The sequence below is a fragment of the Phacochoerus africanus genome, chromosome 2 (assembly GCF_016906955.1).
Source record: "Phacochoerus africanus isolate WHEZ1 chromosome 2, ROS_Pafr_v1, whole genome shotgun sequence".
Lineage (NCBI taxonomy): Eukaryota > Metazoa > Chordata > Mammalia > Artiodactyla > Suidae > Phacochoerus > Phacochoerus africanus.
Window position 1 is genome coordinate 231,105,115 of NC_062545.1, and position 27,003 is coordinate 231,132,117.

Sequence of the window (27,003 nt, forward strand, 5' to 3'; positions counted from 1 at the left end):
GCTGTGCCACAGTGGGAACTCTGATAGAGGATTTTTAAAATTTTAGATTTTACAGTGGTGTGCAAAGTCTTATGCCACAGTGCTTTTTTTTTTTCTCTTGTTGTAAAGATTCTGCATTTAATTTTTCTTCCTTCGTGAAATGATCATGAAATGAAGATTGAAAAACACTGCATTTGCTGATGGTCATGTTACTCCGCCACAAGTGAAGTGAACTATCTTCACATCAAAGGGGAAAAAAAACGATCTAGTACTCACATTTTGATGTTTAAAAAAAATGTAAGGGGTTCCCCTTGTGGCACAGTGGAATCAAATCTGACTAGTAACCATGAGGTCGTGGGTTCAATCCCTGCCCTCACTCAGTGGGTTAAGGATTTGGTGTTGCCATGAGCTGTGGTGTAGGTCACTTGGATCTGGCGTAGCTGTGGCTGTGGTGTGGGCTGGCAGCTGTAGCTCCAATTGGACTCCTAGTCTGGGAACCTCCATATGCTGCGGGTATGGTCCTGAAAAGACAAAAAAAATAAAAAATGAAAAAAGTCAAATGGTTAACCTCCTATCATATGCAAGCATGCCTTTTAGAGATGTGATCACTTGTACCAGATTCAACCTCTTTGTTAGCATTTGTGTTTTATCTATCAAGAAGCCTTGGTTCATCTGAGTCATGTTTCTGTTTACTCTAAAAATGACTCTGTAAGCAAATGTTCCTTCTATGGCAGAACATTTCCTTTGCTTGAAACCTGCAACTCTCCCAAGGTAATTGTCATGGGTGGTTTCAGGGTGCTCTTCATTCCTTGTGTTCCCACATTTTAACTCAGTGTCTGGTCATTGGCTCCACATGTTTGATGATTTAAAAATGTCGGGATAATGAAGGAACTGTAATTTCAACTAGAGCTGGGACCCAAGTGAGGAAAGTGAGGTGCCTAGGGTGTACAATTTAAGCAGATACTTGCACAGTCCTTATGTTTCAGGCCAAAGGCTCACCTTAGTCCTGACCCTGCGTGTAACACAAGTGGAATCCAATTTCCAAATCCTCCCCTTTTCAGAGTTGATTTATACAGGCGATTCTCTGGGAAGTGATGTGGTCATAGAAGCGCAGGAACAAGGAATTTAAAACAACTGTTTCAACATCCCTCCATTCCAACTTTATGAGTACATTTCTTTCTACTTGCATGTGACTCACCTTGACCCCCCAACCTCTAAATTTTCCACTTCTGTCTTCTAGATTACTACGGATCTGAGGCAGCGTTGCACGGATAACCACACTGGGACTTCAGCCTCAGCCCCCATGGCTGCGGGCATCATTGCACTGGCCCTGGAAGCCAAGTAAGCCTTTATCTCCCTTTGTCTCCACTGACGACAACCCCTCAGCTGAAGGACCGTTTACCCCTTTGCTAGTTTATAATGCCTAGCACAACAACCCAGAATATAATCTTCCCAATTCTATCCTTAAAACTTCAGATATTAGACCTTAAAAAATTTTTTTTCTTTTCCATTAAGGGAAAAGGCAACTGTTTTTGGTTTTTATCTTAAGAAATCAAACTGTGTAATTACTTTATTGTGGAGTCATAGAGCAAGCAATGCCAGTTGGCTCCAATACTCTTGCCTTGCTGAGATTTTTAATTATAGTCTGGGAATGTTCTATGAGTCTCAGAATGGTTAGGTCTGTCCATTTCTGGGCCCTTTCCCTGCAGAATAGCAATGCAACTTAGATTTCCTGACCATAGAACTGCCATACACTCACTCTTGGGAATAGAATATGTCAAGGTCATTTGACAGGGGTCCAGGAACAAAGACAACTCACTTATCTTAAATCCTGTTTAATGTAGTCAAATTCACTTTCTAAAAGATCCCTTAGAAAGCCCACTCAGGTTATTTAGGTTGTTACGTTAGATTTTTATGCCACACGTTCCACTTCTTTCTCTAAGCATCAGTAGATCAGTTTGTCTTAACTCTTTGGAAACCTAGTAGACCTCTACATGCTATTACCCTCAATTTCCAATTCCAAAATGCCCCCAAAACTGAAAGTTGTTTTGGCAAATTTGATACTGAAACTCAAATGATAGCAAAGCTTGCCCTGAATTGACTTGAAGTTTTTCACAGTCTTTATTTATTGTGAACCATCATACATTTCACTGTTAAAGCATTAATGTATTGATTATGAGGTGCTGGCTTGGCCCCCACTGGTAGTTTTGTGTATTACCTGCTATGGACACCATATCTGAAAAAAATTTGGAATTTAAAACACATCTGGTCCAAGGATTTTCTAGAAAGGATTGTGGGTCTGCAGTCTGAGGCCATCCTTACCTGAGGATCATAACAAAAATGAATTGAAGTAATGATGTATTTTTCCCAAAATAACCTTGCCACCCCTGTGCTAGGGAGGAATGGAAAGATTCTTTCATCTAAATATGATGTAGAGCAATAACAGGTGAAGGAGAAGACTGTAAGAATCATGATGAGACTCAGGTATTGGTAAGATTTGTACCACATCATTCTCAGTGAACAGAAGGCTTCCCTTCATTTACAGCGGACTCTCTATAAAGCTAACGGCTTATGTCGAAGCACTTGGGCTTTGATGTAATACAGGTTCAGTAAATTGCTGAGTTACATGTAATTCCTTGGACTGAGACAAGCAGAACAATAGAGGCTCTGGATATGGTGCTGTTTTAATCTCTTTGGCTGCTGTAACAAAATACCATAAAACGAATAGTTCATAAACAGTCAGCATTTATTTCTCACAGTTCTGGAAGCTGGAACGTCCAAGATGAAGGTGCCAGCAGACTTACTGTCTGCCAAGGACTCACCTCCTAGTTAGCCTTTCATTAGAAGGAAGGGGCAAGGGAGGTCTCTGGAGGCCCTTGTAAGGGCACTAAGCCGATTCAGGAGGGCTCCAACCTTGTGACCTAATCATCTCCCAAACTCCCTACCTCCTAATACTAGGATATTGGGTGGTGGGTTTCAACGTATGAATTCTGGACTAGGGGGACACAGATATTCAACTATAGCAAGAAACATATCTTTGGGTAACCTTCTGCCCCTAAGCAGATGTTGATGTTGAGAGATATTCAAGCTCCCATGAATGTCTGGATTTTTCATTTTTACAGGGTTAAATATTAAACCAATCCAACATATTATCTTTTAAAGTGTTAAAAGTTTAGCAAGGAACTGGCACTTAACTAGACTCACTTTATAACTTTCCCCTGGACTGTTTTGATGGCAGATTAATTGTCCATGTTTTTCATTTGGTGATTGTAAATTGGCTTTTTGAAAAATACATCATCTTCATTCTGAAATTCTGAATTATTTCTCTGGAGGATTTTCCTGTTCACAAAATACTGAAAGAAAAGAATTAGGAATTCTTCCTGCACCTTCCGGTTCTCCCCAAAAAGGGGATAATTTCCAGTTTGGCAACCAAGTACCATAAATTTGGCTATAGAAACACATGCTACTCAATTCCTTGAAGTATTACTAGAACAGTATTCTTTTCAATAACAATTATTTTAACCACTAAGTAAGCTCAAATGAAAAATTCTTAATTTTATGCCTCAAATACCACTCTCAGTTGGATAAGGTCCCTTTGGGGCTCAGAAACACATTGGAAAACTGCCTCTTTTCTTTGCCTTTGCATTTTGGGCATTTTTGCCAATACTGTGATAAGTAGAAGGGAAGTCTAAGATGCACTTTACACAGAAAATCCATTGTATTTTCAGCATTCCAGTTCGATCATGCAGCAAAAGTAGATAGTCAACAATCTGATAAGAAGGAATAAACCTTTCCTTGCATCTCCGTCAGTTTGCTCTACGGGAAAGAAGTTTGGGTATGGAAAGAGTGGGTCAGGCATTTATGTTAAACTAATACCCATAGGCCGTGGGTCATCCGCAGGAGTAAAAAAATATCTAAATCTATGAAAGTATAATGAAGATCTCAAATAATAGTGTACCGAGGTTACAACTGTTCTAAAGCTGAGCTTAATCCCTATAAGCGTACCTCCCCCAGTTTCCCAGCCTCCACCACTGGTACTTCTTAGCCACACTTAAATCTTGGTATTTTGAGATTCAGCTTTTACTGTTGCAAGTTGAAGAGCTTCACAGTAGTTCTTCCTTATCTACATTCCATGATCCCCCATGAATGCCTTCAACTATAGATAGTGCCAAACCCTATTTGTACTATGTTTTTCCTGTAAATACCTACCTGTGACATAGATTAATGTATAAATTAGGCACACTTAGAAATGAACAACGATAACTAAAATTAGAACAATTCTAACAAAACGCTGTATTAAAAGTTATGTGAATGTGGTCTCTTTCAAAATATCTTATTGTACTGTACTCATGCTGCTTCTTGTGATGACATGAGATGATAAAATGTTGAGATGAGGTGAGGTAAATGAGGTAGACATTGAGACATAATTTTAGGTACACTTGACGTTCTGATGATCCATCAGCAGGTCATCTTAGGGTGATCTGGATCATCAAGCCATGATGATATCAGTGGTTGGTTTTCTGGGTGGGGCAGAGCAGGAAGACTATGAGATTTCATCACACTGCTCAGAATGGTGCTCGATTTAAACTACCAAACTGTTTGTTTCTGGAATTTTCCATTTAATATTTCTGGACCACAGTTGACCATGAGTAACTGAAAGCATGGAAAGAGAAAACAAGGATTGGGGCAGGGAGGTGAACCACATTACTCCCTTGTAAGGAAGGAAGAGAGAAGTGTACAGCTGGGCAGAATTATGACCCAGGACTCTGCCAGTGCTACAGATATGCAGCCCCTGCTCAGGTCAGACAAGTGACTGAATGAGGCTGGGTGTTCAGTGAAAAGGTGCAAGCAGGGGCTGACTCCCTATCCAGCTGCATGTCCCAGCTCTCCCTACCCTATGAGGAGAAATGCATTATTGCTCCTAATGTTATTAGATTACAGTATTTACTCAGGAAAAACACCCACATTCCAGCTTTCCCACTGCCTGCTTCCTTTATGTCCCCAGGTGTTTACCTGCATCGGCATATTTGCCTGGATCCGTAGGACTGTGGGTTCGACCCTGGATGCTTCTCCAACTGTGACCCCTCTCCATTCTTGCTCCCCATAAGGTTGGAGCTTTTCCAAAAAATTTCTTATGAAACTAAGGGAAAAGAAAACAAATACAAAAACATAGAAACAGATAAAGAGTTCTGATCTCCTATCTGAACTCAGCAAAAGTTTGGTCATGAATTAACTCTGCTGCAATAACCAATAGGACTCCTTGGCCATCCTTATCCTATAGGGTTGTCAGAATATGTTTTACAACTCCGCTATAACACACCCCCAGATCCTTGGGTAAAAGTATACTGCTCCCAAGACTTCTCACTTCCTCTAAAAGGCTTCTCATTTCCTCTAAAAACCTACTCCTTTAAGCTCTGCAGCCACTTCAAACAGTCTGATCATAACTTTTCCTTTCTAATAAATTAGATAATTTCTTCCTACTCCCAAAGATGTTCTCTGGCTCCAGGAAGCTCTAAATGTTTTCCCTTTTAAAACTTGTGAGCAATTTTAGAATCAGAGAAAACACTGACATCTTAAAAGAGAGGGGGGAAACCCATTTCTGTGTTTGTGTAGCCTCATCACATATGAATTGGTTCAGAGGTTTATAATATTTATATTATTTGGATTTTACTGATTTGGGGCTAATTTTGTGGTTTTTTCAGCTGAGTGCATAGGGAATATGAAATCAGTGATTTGGGTCATTGCTACTTAAAATGATGTCTTTTTATATAGTGTAACTGAAAAAGGTTCAAATAAAATGAGTGTCCTGGGAGTAGCTTTCTTAAATGAAGAAAGTAGTGGAACATGACTAATAGTTTTGGGTGAGTAACCTAGTAAAACATCGTCACATTTGTAAGGTGCTTTGTATTTTAATGCTAGTATATATTACCAGTACTCTGGACCTGTAGAAAGAAAGAAAAAAAAATGTTGCTAGCAAATAATGTTTCATATAAAATGGTTTATAAGATAAGAGTTGAAATAACTGGTATTCATAAAAACATGGAGTGTTCAGAATCATAAACTGTGTTCTACAGAAAGTTTTCCTGCCTTGACAAAGGAAAGCTTTTTCAGTGGAGTATTTCATGTGTTAAATTATCAACATCAGCTCAGGAAATTCAAAATTTAAGTTCTCCAAAGAAACCTTTTTGTCTTGAATTGCAAACAGTCTCTCACTGGAAATTTGAAAAACGTATACTCAACAAGGAAGAAATGTTGCACAGGAAATGCTAAATAAAAGGGACTGAGTTGCCTAGAAACTTCTGAAATTACTTAAGACTTAGAAAGACAGTTTGATATAAGGAATCTGCCGCAAATCCTTGTTTTAAGTGACCCAAAAGCCCTTTCCTCAGATTTCATATCTCAGGGCCACAGGGACAGTATCCTTTGAGAATATCTAATGTATCCGGATCTAAATTTAGAAAATAAATGAGAGTGGAAACTGTTATTCTATTCTAATCTGTATATTCTATAATATGTATCCTATTCTATACCTACACACATATACGTATGTATAAATTCTAGATATACTAGAAATATATGAGGTGTATAATAAATATTAGCCAGCCTGGTATATTACATACAGGCATGCATACATACAAACATTCCTGGATAAGCTCATCTACTTTCTTGGTATCTGTTCTCTCTTATTTCAGTTGTCCTGTTACCACTGGTTTATAGAATATGCCACATAGGTGTATTTAGAACATTGATTGTAGAATATTCATAGAATATAGTTCTGGATATTTTTGGATGGTTGTTTTTGTTCCTCCAAATAAGGCCTAAATTCTTGAGACTAAGGATTATACCTGGTGTTCCCGTCATGGCCCAGCGGAAACGAATCCGACTACGAACCATGAGGTTGTGGGTTCAATCCCTGGCCTCGCTCAGTGGATTAAGGATCTGGCGTTGCCATGAGCTGTGGTGTAGGTCTCAGACTTGGCTCGGATCTGGCATTGCTGTGGCTCTGGCATAGGCCGGCAGCTTCAGTTCCCATTAGACTCCTAGCCTGGGAACCTCCATATGCCATGGATGTGGCTCTAAGTAAAAAAAAAAAAAAAAAAAAAAGACGAAAGGATTATACCTTAGTCCTTTCCTTAAAATTTAATTTTATTGGTGTATAGTTGATCTACAGTTTTGTCTACATCAAAGTGAATCAGTCGTCATAGAAATATATCCATTCTTTTTTCCCATATAGGTTATTACAAATTATTGAGTAGATTTTCCTGTGCTATACAGTACGTTCTAGTTAATCATCTGTTTTAAACATTTGTGTGTCTATGTTATTCCCCTTCCAATTCTTCCCTCCCCTCAAATAGTTTCGCCTATGATAACCAAAAGATTCGTTTTGAAATCCGTGAGTTTGTTTCTGTTTTTTATATCTTTTCTTTTTAGAGCGTTACCCATAGCATATGGAAGTTCCCAGGCTAGGGGTCGAATCAGAACTGCAGCTGCTGGCCTATGCCACAGCCATAGCAATGCCAGATTCGAGCCACATCTGTGACCCACATCACAGCTCACGACAATGCTGGATACTTTAACCCACTGAGCAAGGCCAGGGATCGAACCCGTGTCCTCTTGGGTACTAGTTGGGTTCTTTACTGCTGAGCCACAATGGGAACTCCTGTTGTGTTTTTTAAATACGTTCTTTTGAATCAGTTTTATTAGATTCTACGTGTAAGGTATTTTTCTTTGTCTGACTTCAGTTAGTATTATAATTTCTAGGTCCATCCATGTTGCTGCAAATGGCATTATTTCATTCTTTTTTCTTATAGTCCTTATTTATATGTATGTAATCACTATCTATTGCATACTAAAAAAAAGTTTTTTTAAAGTATCATCCTAGGAGCTAAGTGAGTTTACATAATTCAGATATTTGTGAAATCTGTCACTTGCCTTCAAAGGATCTTACAATTGCTATTAGGAGGACAAATGGACTCTATTGTTATGCACAAATAACTGAAGAAAATCAGTGAAATTTTAGAGGAAAAGTGGTGGAGGGTGCAAGATTTGGATGAAAATGGAAATGGTCAGACTCAGTGATTCAATGTGGAACATTGGTGCCATGGCACTTGTGTACCCTCCATGACACCTCAAACACGGTGTTTTGCACAAAGTGCGTTCTAAACAAATGTTACATTAATCCATTTCAACCCTCTTATTTTTTTTGCACAAGGGAAATGAGGTTAATGGAACTGCTCAACTTCATATATTATTTTTACCTTTCATCTCCCATTGGTATTGATTAGTGACTTCTCCCACACACTGCCTCAACCCATCTCTTACCCAGTTTACTGTTCATTCCTTAAAACTAGGTTTACCCTGGGTAAAATAAAGACATGCTATTATTCCCTCTTTTAGCTTCCAAAAGAATTCCCTTTACCTTTGATCTTCTGTAGAAGGGATAATGTGAGACATGGAGAGGTCAACATGAATTAAAGTTGTGTTGAGCCACAGGATGATTCACACCATACGATGATGGTTTCAAAAAACAATACCAAAAATTCTTTTCTTAGGAAATTAAACTTATCGTCTGATTTTCTCATAAACCTAAAAAGTCCATCTATATAAATTTTATTCAGTTCTCATTCAATTTCCAATGCAGGAAAAATATGGGCAGTTTTCCAGAATATCTGAGATGCATTTGTTGTGAGAAGATAATGCTTAAGACATTTGAAAGGGAGGCTGGGAGTTCCCGTCATGGTGCAGCGGAAACCAATCCAACTAGGAACCATGAGGCTGTGGATTCGATCCCTGGCCTTGCTCAGTGGGTTAAAGATCTGCCGTTGCCGTGAGCTGTGGTGTAGGTCACAGACACAGCTCGGATCCCGCATTGCTGTGGCTGTAGTGTAGGCCAGCAGCAACAGCTCCAATTTGACCCCTAGCCTGGGAATCTCCATAGGCTGTGAGTGTGGCCCTCAAAAAGACAACAGACAAAATAAACAAATAAATAAATAATAAAACTCTACCTTTAAAAAAAAGAAAAGAAAAGAAAGAAAGGGAGTCTGATGTTTTTAACAAAGTGAGTTAAAGTAACTAATTGAGAGGCTTCAATGTACTAGAACTAACCATCTGGAAGGGAGACACATATGAGGGATATGATAGGCATAAACATTTCTAAATATTGGAGTTAGCATCTTAGGCCTGATATCTAGTAAACTCTTCTTATCTTCATTGTTTTGTTTTAATTAAAAACACATTTCAGTATAAAATGCTCCATTAACTTTTCTCCCAAGGGCCACATTCAGCTGTATGAAAAGTTGCCATGGGTGGGGAGCACAAATGCACTTGGTTATTGAGGTAAAATAACAGATATACCCGCTGTTTCCCTTTGGGAGTGTTTTATTTCTTTCAATTAGAACTTAGCACATGTACAAACAGTGAGAATACAGGCACATATGCCAGGTTTTGTATCTTCAGAGGGTAAAGAGTTATCACACATACCTTTCCAGAGTTTCTCATCTGATGTAGTATTGTAGTTCTGGCTTAGAATTTAGCCGAGATTTTTGGCATGAGTGATTGGGATATATAGTGTGAGGAGAGTGAGGAAAATTAAAATGTAATCAGGGAGGAGAGCTGAAAAGAAAGTTTGTGAGGTAAAAACAGCACACATTTCCACTTGAGGCTGAGTGGCCAGAGAAGGGATGTACTGTCCTGGATAATTCCCTATAGTGAAATAATTGTAACCAGACCCACAGAGCAGTTACCACGGGCCTTCTGCCAGGACTGTGCATGAAAATAGCTTTGTTATGTCTACTTACACACAGACAATACACTCTGTCCTCTAGCACTTTTCGAGTTCAGATCATGTAGAAGCCAGTTTTCACTGGACTCAACTTTGTGCCTTAATTAATGGTCAGTGTTTTAAAACAGTGCAGCTTCCAAAGGTGTCCTTCATCATTAGAAAAGACCTGGTCAAAAGGCCTATTCACCTTGTGTTATTTTGAGACTTAGCCAGTGTTTTCCATCCCCTTCCTGAGATGAGGAAACTAAGAAACTTGATGGATGGTTGAGTTGCCCAGAGACTGAACTGAGCACAGAGACGCTATTAGGTGATTAATCACTGAAGGTATTTTGCTCTTATTGCTATAATAATAAAGATTATTTCTTTAGAAGAGTAGTTCTCAGTCTTGTTGCAATCCCTAGAGTTTTTCCTTGTATAGCTGGTCAAATGGCATTTTCAAGGGTCATATAGTCATATGTTAGAAATGCGTCACTAAATATTCAAATAGTGATTTGACCTAAACAATAATGTATAAAGATTGGGCGTGGGAAATGTCTTTAATCATATCCTTTGGGATTTGACTAATTTTATCACAATGATAACATTATCTGTGATATGCCATCCTCTCTGCCACTTAGACATGAACCCATCTCAAAAGACACTTTGAGAATTCTATGACCAGTGACAAGACAAGGTAGGAAGCTTCTGCTTTAAATCCATCAAAAAAAAAGAATAAGTAACTGGGTCACCATGCTGTACAGTAGAAAAAAAAATTGTATTGGGGAAATAAGAATTAAAAAAGAAAAGAAACAAACAAAAAGAATAAGTGTGGAAGAAAGGATTTTGGAAGGAAAGTTCTAATCACCCTGAAAGGTGTATAAGGGTCACCAAGGGTGTTGCAAGGGTGTTGGAAATTGATTGGTGAATTGATAGAAGTGGATATTTCACACTGTTTGGTGAAACAGTGTTAAAAAAGCAAATGCTAAGTACTAAGCAAAACAGAAACAGAGTAGAATTATGAAGGGTAATGGAGGTAGTGTTACATGGAGTGGTCAAGTGACGTTTTAGCTAAGACCTGAAACAGGAGGAACCTGCCTTGTAAAGAACTGACCTGTACATTCCAGGGAGAGGGAGGAGCCGGTTGGGAAGACCACATTGGAACAAGGGTACTGTATTTGAGAAATAGGAAGATCTGTATGAAGATTAGTACGAGTTAAGGGTTCACATATGGCAGTTCATATATGGCGTCATAGTAAGTAGGAACGATGGCTCTCTATGGAGTCTTTCAAGGACAGAGATGTGATTTTATTAAATTCTTTAAAATCCATCCCAGATTCTTTTTGGAGAAGTCCTCCTGTGGGAGCAAAACAGGTAAACCATTTTGCAAGCTAGTACCACAGTTCAGAGAGATTAGGTTACCTGGTCAAGGTGATAGTAATGAGGATAAAGAATAATGGATCTGCTGTACAATTTGCAGGTATTGCAAACAGGGAGAGTAGGTACATGTGCTTTCGTGGAAAGGGAAAACTCAAGACCTTGTTCTAGTTTCTCATCTGAGCTCTTGGGTAGATTGCATATCATTGATTGAAATAGATATCTTTTATTTTTGCCATGGGATTCTGAGAAGTAGAAGAAGCATACATACCCAATGAGACAAGGTCCCTGTCTTGCGACAAGAACTATAGAACATTGGTACTACAGTTACTTACTGTGTTGTAGTGTATCAGCACCCCAGAAATTTATTAAGCCTTAGAAAATGCTTTTCATGCAGGCCATAATTGCTATAAATGTCAAAGGCAATTTGCATTTTTAAAAAGGGAAAGAAAACAAGGAATATAGACTTATTTACATTATAAATTGCTCATCTACTGCCTTGTCCTGTAATTTAAATAGGGTCTTAATAGCAAATTAATTTTTATGTAGTTACCCCATAAAATTGCTTAGAAAGTCTACTAATATATTAGGGTTTACAATTAGCATGTAAAATGTAGGATTTAAATTTAGTCTCTTGAGTATTTGTGGATTTCATTGCCAGGAAATTTTTGTTCTTGATAGTGTCTATGGTAACACCCCAAATACTATCAAATATAATTTTCCTTGCAAGGAATAAGAGAAGCTGACTTTTTTCCCAGGGTTCATTATAGTTTCACATCATAATCTGCTACTTAATCACTTTCATCAAAGCATATTTCAGTACAGTCTGCAAATGACTTATTGTATGGCTTCATCAAATATCACCATCTTTGTATTTGAAGATTCTTAAATTATGTTCCTCAGCTTCATATTGAAACCCAGTTAAAATTCAAATCTATTTTTATACTAAGTATTCTTCGGCCGAGTTCACGCTGTCTTGACCTGTAATATTTTTTTTTTTTTTTACCTTTAGGACATTTTTATGTCATTTGTTCAGAAGAGCAAAATTGTTCCTTGTGATACTAGAATCTAGTTTGGGTATTTAGCTGATTCCAGTATTCTTTCTCTCTGTCTCTTTTTAAAGAATTTTAATCATAATACATTTTGCCATCATCAGTATAAGAGAAAAAAGTAAATAAGAGAAATACATAGGACAGATTGAAAGGCATGTCTTTTCATTAGCATGTAAGATTTATTCATCCTGACATCAACAAGTTGTTTATGGCATTTGATGTGTCAAAAGCCCAAAGCAACAAATCCGTAGTAAAATAAACTATGATACCTGGAATAGAACATGAAAGACAGAAAGAAGATTGTGTTTAAAAGACTGGCTTATTTCTTAGTATCTTGGATTAAGTTTTTATTCCTTATTCGTGATGATTCTGAATCTTACTGAGTAACCATATGTGTGACTAAGATGAAGTAAAGTCTTAAGTTCTTTGCATATCCCAGAAAAACAATATGCCGGCAAAGCTTGGTAGTGTCATCCTATCTGATAAAGATCCTAGGACATCTCACTGTTACATAATGTGTATGAGGCAAAAGATTCTTCTTGCCATTGGCCCCCATTGAGTGTGGAAATACTGCATGTAGGTGCAAAAAGGTAAAATAAAAAATAATAATATGATAAATAAAAACAGCTGTCAGCTTTTATTGAATTCTTACTCTATGCCAAATATTGAGCTCGCTGCTTTCAATGGCCACCTCATTTAACTCTCAAAGCAGCCCTTTATAAGGTAGGTGACATTACCATATTTCAGATGTGGAAACAGAGGCTTAGAAACTTCCACAGCTGCCAAGTGCTAGATCTGGAAGTTGAACTCAAGGTGGTGAACCCCCAGAACCCCCACCATCATACTATATCATCTATCTATGTTAAGAGCTATAAAAAGGCATGGTTAATATGAGAAAGAGCTATGGCTGCTCTGAAGCATAAGGGCCAGGATCTTGGAGAAGGTTGATGAAATTTTGAACAGGGATGATTTAGGAAGGCTTTACAAAAGAAGAGAGATTTAGAGATACTTTTTCAGATTTAGTAGGCATATGAGTCATATGGAATTTTGTTTAAAAATGCAGATTTTGGAGTTCCCGTCATGGCGCAGTGGTTAACGAATCCAGCTAGGAACCATGAGGTTGCGGGTTCGGTCCCCGCCCTTGTTCAGTGGGTTAACGACCCGGCGTTGCCGTGAGCTGTGGTGTAGGTTGCAGACGTGGCTCGGATCCCGTGTTGCTGTGGCTCTGGTGTAGGCCAGTGGCTACAGCTCCGATTCGACCCCTAGGCTGGGAACCTCCATATGCCGTGGGAGCGGCCCAAAGAAATAGCAAAAAGACAAAAAAAAAATGCAGATTTTGATGCTTTCAAAAGAGTTTGGTTCCATTGCAAGTGGCCCATTGATCGTAAGAACACCCCCCACCCCAAGTGTAAGTAGTATTGATATGGGTGTGCTGGGAATTCCCTTTGTAGCTCAGCAGTAATGAACCTGACTAGTATCCATGAGGACACAGGTTTGATCCCTGGCCCCGCTAAGCTCCGTGGGTTAAGGATCCCCCATTCATTGCTGCAAGCTGTGGCGTAGGTCACAGATGCGGCTCAGAAATGGCCTTGCTGTGGCTGTGGTGTAGGCTGGCAGCTACAGCTCAGATTTGACCCCTAGCCTGGGAACTTCCATATGCTGTGGGGGTGGCCCTAAAAAGACAAAAAAAAGGGGGGGGAAACTATTAAAGTATTACGTATTTTAAAAAAAGTGGGAGAGAGGAAAAGTGGATGTGCCGGTGTAGTCCCAGCAAGAAAAATGTTTAGCACATAATAAGCCAATCAAATATTTGTATAATGAAGAAGGGAAGGGTGGGAGAAAAGAAGGAAGAGAAAGAGCTCTCCCTTTAGTTTTTAAAAAGTACGGATAGATATCTATTCAAGTAGCTGGAGTTTGTAGGATATCATGTCTAAAAGTTTAGTCTTAATTCTAAATATTGATTAACTCATTTAAGAAATATTTATTGAGTCATGCTTATTATTATCATTTCTTTATTTTGAAATAAATATTTTTTTCCGCATCTCTGAAATTGTAATATATATTACAGTCATAGTTGTAGTCTTCAGCTCTGTTGTTTTGATGTGATTCAGTTATGTGTCTGTCTGGCAGTGTGCTCATAGTACATGTATGAGAAAAACATGCATGTTTTGTGCCAGAGATGCCCAAAATGGTGGAACAGGTTGAGTACAAATTTATGTGATGCTTTGAACCTGACTCCAATAGACCATACATCTCAGATTAAAGATAATTCACTGGTCCAAAAGAGAAAAATCAAGGATAATATCTTTGTGGCCAAAAGTGGGGTAAGAGTAGAAAAGGGTGAAATATAGCAAATAAGGGTAAGGCAAAGCCACCAATGACATGACATATTTTGACTGGAGTCTTTAAAATGATCTAACTTATACTTGGGTTTTATATTTTTACTGAGTTATTGTTTGATTGCAGCATTAATTAAGCTTCACCTTTTTTCATCCAGTGGTGCTGCAGACATGACCACGTAGGTACCAGCAGGTCAAATGAAAGGGAAAATAGCCTAAATGATCCATAATTTTCTTTAACTCCTACAACAAGTTTAGAAACATGCCTGTATATGAAACTGGTAGGGTATCACTTCAAAGATTAAAATTGTTCATCCAGTCAGAAAGAATACAATAAAAACCTGAATTGTCTGTCTTCAGTGGGCACCTCCAGTACATCTGAAAAACTTGGTTCACAACTAAGGAATGTTGGGAGGAAAAATGAAAATTTGAGTGAAATGTAAGATAGGCACTCAGAGGAGTCTGCTTGTTATTTAGCTGTTGGGAACCTTTATAACCGACTTCAAAGAATGTTGTAGAGAGCTTCCTGGAGAGAGCATGATATGGAAGTGATCATCTTAGTCATGCCGAGTTCTTATTTGCTGCTCTGAATTTTGGAGCCATTGGAGCTGACATCTAATAGCCTCGTTTTCCATAGCAGATGTATTCAGTTTTATAATTTTCATTGTGCTAAAACTCTCAATTACATGCCATACTGTACCTGGAACATAAAATAATTGTTATCAGTTTGTCTGAGAAATCACAATATTGGAAGGTCTCCCAGAAACCATCTGGTCTGTAGAGATGCTATTTAGTGAGAATGTTCCAGGATCACCAGGCAAAGGAGAAGAATAGTATTGTAATGGAGGTTATTTTTAAAAAGAAAAGTGTCTGTTTTAGCTAAAAAAATTTTTAAGTGACTTCTTTGGAAATTATATGCTATCTTGACATAAAATTTTCTTAAATGTATTAAATGATGCTTTCCTTATTTGGCATAATTATCAATCTTTCACTGATTCCATTTGCCACTAATTTCTCGGAAGCAAATAAATTTTTAATACCAAAAGATTCTAGGATGAGTAATCTGATAACCTTCAGTATTGTTAGCAGTAGAGCCATTTTTATAACTAGATTATTATCATTAAAATAATATGCTCTTGGTAAAAAGCATTTAAATTATGCAGAAATATTTTTAAAACGAAAAATTGAAAGTTTTCATATACAGTCAACTGTCGGTGACATTTATGCTTGAATAGTGCAATGACTCCAATATTATTATTCTGGTTCAAAATATACTTAATGTATGCAGTGTATTTATTGTAAAAATATTCCTGCTATATTATCTTCAATCTCTGTGTTGCTTTTCCTTCATATTCTGTTGTGCATTTTGTCAGTCTTCCCTATTTTTTTATTATACTTTTTAACTAAACAATGCTTTATCTAATCTGTAGCCATGCAAGATTAGATTAAAGGTCGTTTCGGATTTGGGGAGGGATGCAGTGTTCACTTGCTGGGAATTGTTAGAAATTCCTGAATTCTAAGAACTATATTCAAATTGAATTTCAGAAATGTGTTTCAAAGTTGCTCAAAGGGTAGTAATGCCATTAATTCTCTACAAATCATCTACTAACTGTTCATGTTAATATTTTCTTATCAGCATACACTCCCTGGCCATATAAGTTTTTTTTTTTATCAATTTATCATTTGCTTTCAAGTTTTCTTCATACTGTTTTGACAGAAAGAGCTTAAATCTTTATTTTTAGTTATTATTTAGTCAAGTATATGATGTCCTCTATAAATTCTTCAGATAGTCATACATGATCTTTTATTAACCTTATGGAGAATGTTCTGTATTTTGAACATACATCAGCTATGTTTTCTTTTGGCCTAAAATGAGCCCAAATACATATAATAGGGGATTTGTAAGATTATAATTCATCCTTGTACCCCAGGTTGAGATCCCTTAGATTAGAAAGTCTTTCCTATCTTAAAATCTATTAATTACCAACTTCTGTTTTCATCTAGTGTTTTCTTATTTCTTTTTTCAGCATGAATATCTAACCAACTAGAATTTATTGTGGTGTTCAGTGTCAGAACCTAAATTGAATTTTTACAGAGATGCCATTTGCCCAGTGTCATTTACTAAGTAATCCATCTCTTCCCAAAGCAATTTTTTTGGCTTTCAAATTGCTGCATTTATGAAGGACTCCTGTAGAGTTTCCTGTTCTATAATGTGGTCAATTCTTTAGACATCAGAGTATCACTCTCACTTTTTAAACATTTTCTTAAACATTCTTACCTGTTGATTTTTCTAGATAAAATTTAGCACCATTTTGCTATGTTCCAATCCCAGTGACTATTTATATCAATTATGTGAATCTTAGCCTCTTTATAACAGGTGGTTTTCCCATTCAAGAAAATCTACCTCTGAATTATTTAGATCTTCCGTTTATTGTCATAATAAAATTTTAGCCTTGTCTTTAGTTCCATACTTTTGGATTCAATTTATTTTTTAGAATAGCAATATTTGTTTGTTTTTCTCTTACTATTATGGCTTCAATTGGTTGTTTGTTGTTTATAACAGAGTTGTTGTTTTTGTATGATTTTCTAATCTCTGGCCCCTTTAATTCATATTATATTGTAACTGGTTATCTTGAGGGTTTTTTTTTTTTTTAATACGTGCATAGCATGACGATGGTAATACTCATCTCTGTTCATTCAAGTACTTTTCATGTTTGTTCTTATTATACAAATTGGTCATTATATTTCAACTTTTGGAGTCAGATTGACTTCATTTCCAATCCTATCTGTAAACCATTGTTACCTGTGTAGCCTTGAACAAGTGAAAATTAAATTTTTTAACCTAAAGTTTCAATTTCGTCATCTGAAATTTGGAATAGTTCCTCAGAATCACCAAATTGTTGCTAGGATTAAAAAAACTTAGGCATATGGAAAATCTTTAAAATATGGCAGTCTGTATCACAATTAATATTTCTACTATATTAACCTTTTCAAACATTTAATGCAAAGAATGAAAAACATTCATGCCTAGATCCTGATTTTTCTCCAGATTTTCTTTTAATCTTTTGTTTCACTTTTTATTGATGTTTGTGTCCATGCACCATTTTTTGTTTTATAAATGTTAGGAATGGGATTTGGGTATTTTCTCATTATTTGTTGAGATTAATACACAGTTTTCTCACAGTAGAATAGTTGATGTGATTTATTAGAATAATAGATTTCTTGATATAGTGTATGCTTATATTCACAAATTAAATTTAGTTCTTTAACATGTTCTTGGTTTGATGTTAGAATCTTTTATTTATGTTTTGAGTTTATTTTTCTGAGTAGAAATTGATAATTTCTTTACTGAATAATGTGTATGTATTTTATATTATTGCTCTTGTAGTTTTGTAATATTAATTGCATACTTTAAAGTATGCTTTATGGTTTTTTCCTTTATTCCTCAAGTCGAAGGTAGCACAGGTAATAAATGAAGAGCCAGGCTTCCTAACCCAGATTGGTTTGACCTTGAAACTGGCCTCTGTCTCTGCCAATTTTTGATCTTATGTAACACTAAATTCATAAAATAAATTGTCATATTTTGCGATTTTTCTTTTCTCTGGAGACACTTTGAATTGCTGTCCTTATATGTTTGAAGGAAACCATCTGGCCCTAAAGCCTTTTGAAAGGTAATTCTTTGACAGATTTTCTTAATTTTAAATTTTTTATTTGTATTCTCCAGAACTATGTCCACATTTTTTATGATTTTTTAAAGTTTTAGCCAATTATACATATAGTTATATGTATAACTAATATAATTATATGTAATACAATTACATTGATGTACAGATTATATAACAGAATATAATTTATATTGTATATATAATGTATTTTATGTATATATTTTTTTTAACTAGATGTTTTAGTTGTTATTTTTAAAAAGGCCAGTTCTTTATCAGTGATGATGTTTTCCTTTTGTCCTTTTTTCATTTTGTTAATCTTTCTTGTTTCTCTTAGGATCAATTTTTGTACTTTTATGAATCTTATTGGTTGAACCATGGTTCATTTATTTTGCCTTTTATACTAATATAATTTTTTGAAGATGGACATTTAACCTATGAACATGCTTTTGACTGTGTGTCATTGTTTTCTAATGATATTTTGGCTTCCTCTTTGATAGAATGACAATTGAAAATAATATTGTTAACAATCTTTCTTTCTATTTGGATTTACTATTGACTGTTTTTTTCCCCACTGAATTATGGTCAGATAATAAGGTTAGATAATCAGCTGCACTAGTGGTTTGTGAGGCATTGTTTTTCTTTGGGGCAATTGTTGAGATTTTCTTTTGGCCTAGTATATCTTCAACTTTTCTTTCAAAACCTTTTAAGTGATCCTTGAATTCTGGAAGGAAAACGTTAGTCTTGGTACAACATATATTTTAATATTATTAAATTACATCATTATATAAACAAATCCTTCATATTTTCTCTCTCAAATGGATTAAATTATATGGCCACTAGTGTGTGGTTCCATCAGGTACTTTTTCTCAGAGGCTTTGATGCATGTATTTCGATGCACTTATTTGATGCTGTTAGATATTTATTGTAAAAAAAGGACCTTATCTTTCAGCTAAATTGTACTTCCTTGTACTTTTTAGCATTTTGTCTAAAATATTTTTTGCAACTAATTTTGCCATTTTGTAGAAAAATGTCTGGCCATTCTTTTTTGTTGTTGTTTTTATATTTCAGTTTTTTGGTAAAATTTGATTTTCAAGTAATTTTAAAATGTCATTTTCAAATACGCAATACTGGTATATTAAACATCTAATAGAGGAGTTATTTATTTCCGTTGACTGCTTGGTATATGAACTTGACTTACATTAACTTTATTTCTCCCATCTGTAATCATTTCTCCATCTTTAATCTCATAATCTGGATTTACTCAACAGACTATTTCAGTTAATTTAATTCTTACCATTATTTTTCTTTTCAGAAGAATTGTGTCAAAACAATTATTAACTCTCTTTAATCTGTCTTAGAGCCATCAGTAAGTTAGTAACAACTACACATTCTAGGATTTTTAAGTTTGATTTAGTTGCTCATCAACTCTTTAAATTATGTGTTTCATTTTGGTTTTCTGAATGTGTGTTTGTAGAGAGGTGGGTGAGTATAGTACCTCAGCCCTGCAAATGTGTGTCTTCTGCATTTATTCATGAAGGACCAGAAGCTCAGTATAAAACTCTTGGTTTCATTTCAAAAGCTTTTACTGACCTTTCATCCTTTCCTGAAATTAGCATTGCAGAGAAAGTCAACTTTCTATTTTATTTTGTTTTTTAAATTGCTGAATAGCAGCTTTCAGTATATTTTTTTATCTGTGCTTGTATTGAAAATGTTTGTTTGTTTATTTATTTTTGGATGAGTCTAGGGGTTGCAGCTCTTAATATTTCCTGAAACATACCGAAATTTTTTCTGCCTCCTTTGGACCAAGCCTACCATGAGGCTTCAGAGCTTTTGCCCTGAAGTCTTAAGAGTCCTGGTTTCAATGCCCCAATCTGATTCTCACTGTTATTTGACTTTGGGAAAGATATTCAGCCTTTCAAAGCCTTAGTTCTACATCTGTAAAGAGGAAATAATAATGTTGTTTACCCCATGGGGTTGTTTTGTGTGCATTGTGTTCAGTAAAATACAAAGCAGCCATTAGAACATCTGGTAAGTAAGTGTATTACTAAGACTCAGTAAATGGTAGTCCTCAGAGGAAGACAGAGCTAGTGTCCTAAAGTGCATTCCTATTTTCTGTCCTCCATATCTATCATTTTGTCTTCCTCTGTCATCTCATTATTCTCCTTTTAAAAAAATATATATATATATAGTCAGAAGTTCTTAGATTTGTATTCCACATTATTATTTTAATTGACCACATCAACGCTGCAATATGCATAGCTGTATCAATTTACTCTCTCCTATACAGAATCTGCTTTTGCTAACACCACTTTATACTCCTTTCTCTCTCAGCTTCTGCTTTCTATCTCATCATGCTTTATGATTGATTGCTTGCTTCTTTTTTTTTCTGCACTATATTTTCCATGATTTTCATACTGTTTTTCTTCTCTACTCTCTTCTCTCTCTTCCTTTCTTTGTCCTGTCCCTTAGACTTGTCCCTTAAGTTCTTTTACCATTTAAAGATTTTCCTTCCTTTCTTTCTTCCTTTCATTGCTTTAAAAAAAAATTCTCAAAGAGAAACTCTGGCTTCATAAAGGGTGTGTTGCTGAATTGCTCTGTCAGCATCCAGGCACAGACCTTCTCAAATCTGCCATTGAAGGGTGGGATGAGAGACAAGAAGCCCGGTGAACACCTGAGATCCATCCAGAGTAAGGATGCTGAGTGAGGACAGAATCAGCATTCTACCCCTGATATCAAAACTGGAGGCTTGCTGCCTGGACTCCTATAAGCACTGCTATCCTGACTCTTCCCCTATGGCCACTTCTCCAGTACAAAGCAAGATAGTGGTCAGAGCTAGGGGCTCTGTAGTCAGACCACCTGTGGCCAGTTTCAGCTCTTGCTAATCATATGACCCTGAACAGGCTCCTTCAGCTTTCTTAGCTTTGATGTCCTTATTTCAGTAATAAAAGTAACAGTACCTGTCTCATAGGATTGTTATGAGGCATAATGAAATAATGAATATTGAATACTTTTCACTGTGTGTGTGGCACATGGCGAACACTCAATAAATGGTGTCTAATACTCCATACATTTGAAGATGACATATTTTCGGACTTGTAATTAGTGGTAAAGTTTGGCTAGTACAACATGAAATCTGTAAGGTGTTGATTCAGAAGCTCAAAGCTATCAAGGCCAAAGTCTATGTTATTTTCTTGATCTTTTCTTAATGGCTGCTGAAGGGTCAGCCACCACATCCACGTTCAGGTAAAAAGAGGAAGGAAAGAATGAAGAGGGCTTAGAAGATTAGGCAGTGCCTGTGGCAGGAAAGCAGAGACTTTCTCAGAAATGCTCAGTAGAATCCCACTTAGGTTTTATTAATCAGAGCTCTGTCTCTTGGGCACCACTCACTGGGGAGATGTGCTTTTGGCATCCCAACATATAGACCCAGGGAGGCAATAGAAAAGAAAGGTGGAATTTATTTTCTGTTTTCTGCCATCGTTTGTGGGAATGGAGACGCTAAATTGGGGACAGGAGAGATAGAAGAGTGAATACATGGGCTGCCTTGAAAATAAAAAAAGTAGGCAGAGCCTCCTTGCCTGCCCATGTGCATCTTTCATGAGCATCCTATCTTAATAAATCTATTTTTTGCCTATCAAAAAAAAAAAAGGAGTGCCCATCATGGCTCAGTGGGTTAAGGATCCATCGTTGCCTTGAGCTGTGGTGTAGGCCGGTGGCTGCAGCTCCAATTCAACCCCTAGTCTGGGAACCTCCATATGCCGTGGGTGTGGCCCTAAAAAGACAAAAGGCAAAAACAAGAAAAGAAAAGAAAAGAAAAAAGTGAAGAATTACACACCTGCTTTTTCAGCCCATTAGCATCTTAGGTCTCTAATTTGGGAAACAGACAAGGAAACAGGGCCAAGGTTGGCGGGGCAGGGGGGTTACTTTTTTCCCCTCTCTTTTAGGTGAGAAGCCAGCTTGGTTTTTTTTAATGTGAAGTATGAGAAAGTTAAACATTATTTTTCTCAGTCCATTCACCTCAGCCATAGAGTTATTTGAAATACCCCCAAAATTGTTTCAATAGATTTCTATTTATCTTACTTGATCTTTTTCCTTAGGGGTGTGTATGTAGCATGAAAATTTGGGAAAACATTTTTTGTTACTAGTTAAGTTTAATAATTAGAACGATTGCCAGGAGTTGACATAATAAACCAGGAGTATCTAAAATAGAATAACATTTATTTAAAATGCTAGAGTCCAAAATGCTTAGTCGTTTTCATTTAACTTTTAAATTAAAGCTGAATGTTAAAAAAAAAAACCTTTTTTAAAAAGATTTTGTCAATAAGTGTTTTGAAAAGGATCCTTTTACTTCTTTGTATTTAATAAGATCAAGTGATAAGAAATGCTGTAATTTAAAATCATAGGAATAACAGAGAGGCCACCAAATATTTTTGTTGCTTTTGAGGTGAGAACTCTGCAAGTCCTTGAACTGCTTAGAAAAAGTGTCAAGAAGACTTCAGTCTGGTATTTAAGTTGAGCAAATAAGTTTGCACGAAGTCTTCATTCTAACATTTGGTATTTAAAAGGCACTACACTATCAAACCAAAGAACTTTTCACCATCCTCTAGGATGGCCAACTATCAAAAGGAAGATCTTCCCACAAATAGAGAGGATCTGCTAACCATCACAGCAGGTAGAAACAGTTCTTTCCCAACCAGTCAGCTTGCTGCTTCGGCCATCAGCTTTTAAAACCAGATCTCTTTGACAGAGCTTAGTAGCAGTGTTATTTCACTAAGCAGAAATATGCCAAGGAGTTGAAAACACTATTTTGTTCACCTACTACAGAAAACTAAAAACATACTGTTAAAATTTTGGAGCGTAGAAGAAAACTTAGAGAGGTTAGATGGAATTTTATCAAATGCTGGTATAAATTCAGAAAGGAGTCCTGAATTTTTTGGTCATGATAGAATGTTGATCTCAAGAAATTCTAATAATGACTATTGTCTCTGAGAGCCCATCATGTGCCAGGTGCTTTGCAAGCAAGAATCTGAGATAGTGGACATTCCTGTTGTGGCTCAATGGAAATTAATCTAGCATCCATGAGGACCCAGGTTCGATCCCTGGCCTCACTTAAGTGGGTTAAGGATCCAGCATTGCCGTGAGCTGTGGTGTAGGTTGCAGACATGGCTCGGATCTGGCATTGCTGTGGCTGTGGGCAGCTACAGCTCTCATTCGACCCCTAGCCTGGGAACCTCCATATGCCATGGTGTGGGCCTAAAAAGACAATAATAATAATAATAATAATAATAGTAATCTGAGGCAATGCATTTGTCTCCACATTTCAGCTGAGAAAACATTTCAGGCCTTTAGAACAGCTAGAATCCATAGTCTCAGGGTAATATTCTTGGAGGGAATTGAGTGTACCAGGAAAGCTAGAAACAAAGACACAATTGTGAATTGATTTCAATGCATGTGATCTCAACTTAGTGTTCCTCTGTCTGACCACTTATCAAATTTTATTCCGTAAGCCTGTGTGTAGTAAGGCATTTCAAGGAAATTATTACTGAGCTTACAAATAAATTATCATTTGTAAAGCTGCAGAAAACTTACTTGATGTCTTTTAGGTGTGATGACATCCTACAGATAAGCCAGGATGTATAAGGGAAGAAGGTCCTTCAGTTTAAATGACAGAATTTTTCTTCGTAACTTTGGGAGTATCTTAAGTGTGTTTAGAAACCAAATTTCTTCACCTTTGGTTTATACTAAATTCAGGTAACTGGAGTGTAAAATATGATCTCGAACCAATTTTCTCTTTTATCTTTTCTGTTCTGGTTCAGGTGTAGATGGATCCTAAGCAGGGGTCCAGGCAATAGCAGTATAAGTCATATGTCTAAATCTGGAGGTATTATTAACTGTGTTTTCTGTTACTACAACCCAATTTTCGGCAGAGAACTTTTGAATTAATATAGAACACAGAACAAATGTCGCATTAGCCATAGTCTCTGGCTTGCAGAGGGTCTGACCACCGGGTGATCCCTTTGGGGTCTTCCTTACCTGGCAAAAGAAGATTGGTTTCCTATGTTAGAAGGTCTGTATTTTATTCTTGAATTATCATTGGCACGCACTGGCTGCAGTCAGAGTAATGTTTTTCCCAGTCTCTGCAGGCTTTAAACAGTTCTGCCTCATCTTGGTTGTTCCATTTCACAATGTATCCTTTTCCACTATTGCTGACTTACTTAGCATCTGTAGAGCAACATTCATTTTCTGGCTATTCATTCCCATTTTTCTTTTACACTATCTTAAAAAACATAAAAGGAGACTGGGTTTGTCTTGGATATTTGGTTGACTATTTAATAAGTTGGATATTTGACGATCATTGATTTCCCTATAGGTCTGTTACACGTAATCTCTCGTCTTTGCTTTAGGCAGAATCACTCCTGTATTTAAAGAGTGTCCAATTTAAGAAACACTTTTCATTATCTGGATTGGCCATTGCTCCTCTTATTGATCAGTTTGCTTTCCATAATAAGATTTATATTTGTTGTTCCTTTTTTCAGGTGTCCTTAAACTGCCTATGATACAAATCCATCCGGGAGGGAGAGGTTGGGGGAAGCTGAGTTCTTTTTTTCCCTTTTAATAACGCAAGTGAATCAGTTACTCAAGATTGAAAATTGGTTCTTGTTTTTAAGGACACCCAAGTACAGATTTATTCACATGTGTGCAGAATTATGTGGGAAAACTCATGGGAGATTTTTAAAAAATTTAAGTGCTAGCAATTGCACTCAGACATCCAAGAAGAAGCAAGCACTAAACAAAATGTCTCTCCCAGCATATGTCCTACTTCTTTGAAACCTATTATTGGACCCATGAAATACTTTGTGCTGCTCAGAACAAAAGTATAATACAAATACACCAGTTAGTTATAGTGTCCTTAACAACCCTGTTTTTGCAGCTGCAAACTGGAAGTATTTCGGATGAGGTTCAGCTGAGGTGCCCTAACTGGAGAAGAGTTAGCTACTTCATTAGGCTTTAGACCACAGCACAGTGTGAGCATTACAGGCGAAGTGAGACAGTCTCATAACACATGTTAAGAAATTATATAATGTTATGAAATTAAGTATAAAAATTATTTTATAATCAGAATATGATTTTTCCTAGTTTGCTATCTTTCTGTTTACCTTTGTGAGAGTGTGCCAAAGTTAGGGCTTTGGAACCTGAAACTCAGATTAAATCTAAGACTCAAGAATCTCCTGAATTCCATTGCAAACAAAAATCAGCCAATAGGTTGAGGGAGATTGTGGGCACAAAAAATGGTGTGACCATGAGGACATGATATGCTAGATATAACTTCCTGATCCTTTTGTCAGAGACTCACCTGACAAGTCACTGTGTTTACATGCATTTCCCCTTTTCGGTTCTATCTGGAGATGGTAGTAAATAGCCAGGTGAGGCTGATTGGAATAGTAGCTGTACCTCTAACCACTTGAGTTACTGCATGGAACCCAAAGTGAAATGGGGATACAAATTTTACCTCTGCCATATTTAAGATCACACAATCATAATGCATGAACAACACACAGTTGCCTGCCCTTGGCCAAGAGTTAGCTAATGTTGGCATTATTTGGGGGTCATCAAAGGAAGCAGAAGTTCCTTATGGGAAAAGATGATATACAGCACTCCCTAGAAAATTAACATACTTTATTGCCTTGACAGTTCATCACCAGCTAGGCACATTTCGCAGGCATTTCCAAATGTGATCCTTTGGGGGTAGATTGTTGTTTGGGGGTAACTCAATTCCAGGAAGAGCTCAAGGGATGTGTGGCATAACTCCTGGTCACTTATTCTGAGATTGGTGTTCACTAGACTCAGAAGTGACTAAAACTGCTCTTTTTCTCTTAGTTGTTTAGACTTTTGGCCTTTTTTATTATTATTTGCTTGGTACTTTGGGGATGGGAGGGGTATTGGTTTTCAGAAGCCAGTAGAGTGTGGGTTCCGGGGTAATTGGCAGAAGTGGGTTAATTTTAGGGGGTCCTACGTTACCATCGTGGGTCACGACACTCAGCCTTCCCTTCTCTGCTTTTAATCTGTGTGTAGTTTACCCCACGTTTGACAATTTCTTCACTGCTCCATCATCCCTGTGAGCAGAAATACAAATAGGTGGTAAATGTGAATCAGACTTTTCCATAAATAAACATTCTCTCAGGATACTAGTCACTTAACCTATGACTGTTTCCAGAGCTAATTATTTACCCTCCCACAGGTAGGAACACCACTGATTCAAAATCCGTTGTTTTCCCATATTATCCTCACTTTATTTTGGTGAAATTCAGAAAGTTTTGAAATTAAATCATTTCTGAAGTTGTGCATTATCGAATGTCACCATAAAATTATCCGAATGCCTCCTTCTTTTCAGGTGTAGTTTCAATTTCCTGAAGCTAATTTCTCAGTTCTAATTACAAGCAGCCCAAGAAGAACAAGGTTTTGCAACTCAGCATGAGAAAAAGTAACTCTTATTTCTTCAGGCTGAGTTGAAGGCAGGAGGCTTCCTAAATCTGCCTGAAAACAACGCCTAAGGTACAAATAAGTGGTCCCAGTTTGTTATTCTATTTTTAGTGCAAAGAGTTGCTAGGCAGATGGTCTTGCAATGGTCAGAACTTTGTGGTCAATATTTCTAACAGGAATTTTGTCCTGGTGATAGGTAATGGGGACATTTGTGGTATTTCTTCTCTCTTTTTTTTTTCCTGAAGGGTAACATTTAAAATGTGAAAGTTTTAATGATGTGTTACATGTTATTTTTAAATTACAAGGTTGATTTAGACATATTTATCCAATCCAGGTGTACTTTTAGATATCTTGCT

At 36.8% G+C, this 27,003-nt stretch overlaps 1 protein-coding gene across 2 annotated transcripts in view; it reads left to right on the forward strand.

Annotated features, from left to right (window-relative positions):
* The window catches only part of PCSK5 (proprotein convertase subtilisin/kexin type 5), a 457,211-nt gene that overhangs the window by 205,998 nt on the left and 224,210 nt on the right, over positions 1–27,003 (forward strand). For both annotated transcript variants that reach the window (XM_047767789.1, XM_047767787.1), the window contains exon 9: positions 1,220–1,320. In XM_047767789.1, the coding sequence (XP_047623745.1) occupies positions 1,220–1,320 (101 nt within the window). The remainder of the gene's footprint in view (positions 1–1,219; positions 1,321–27,003) is intronic.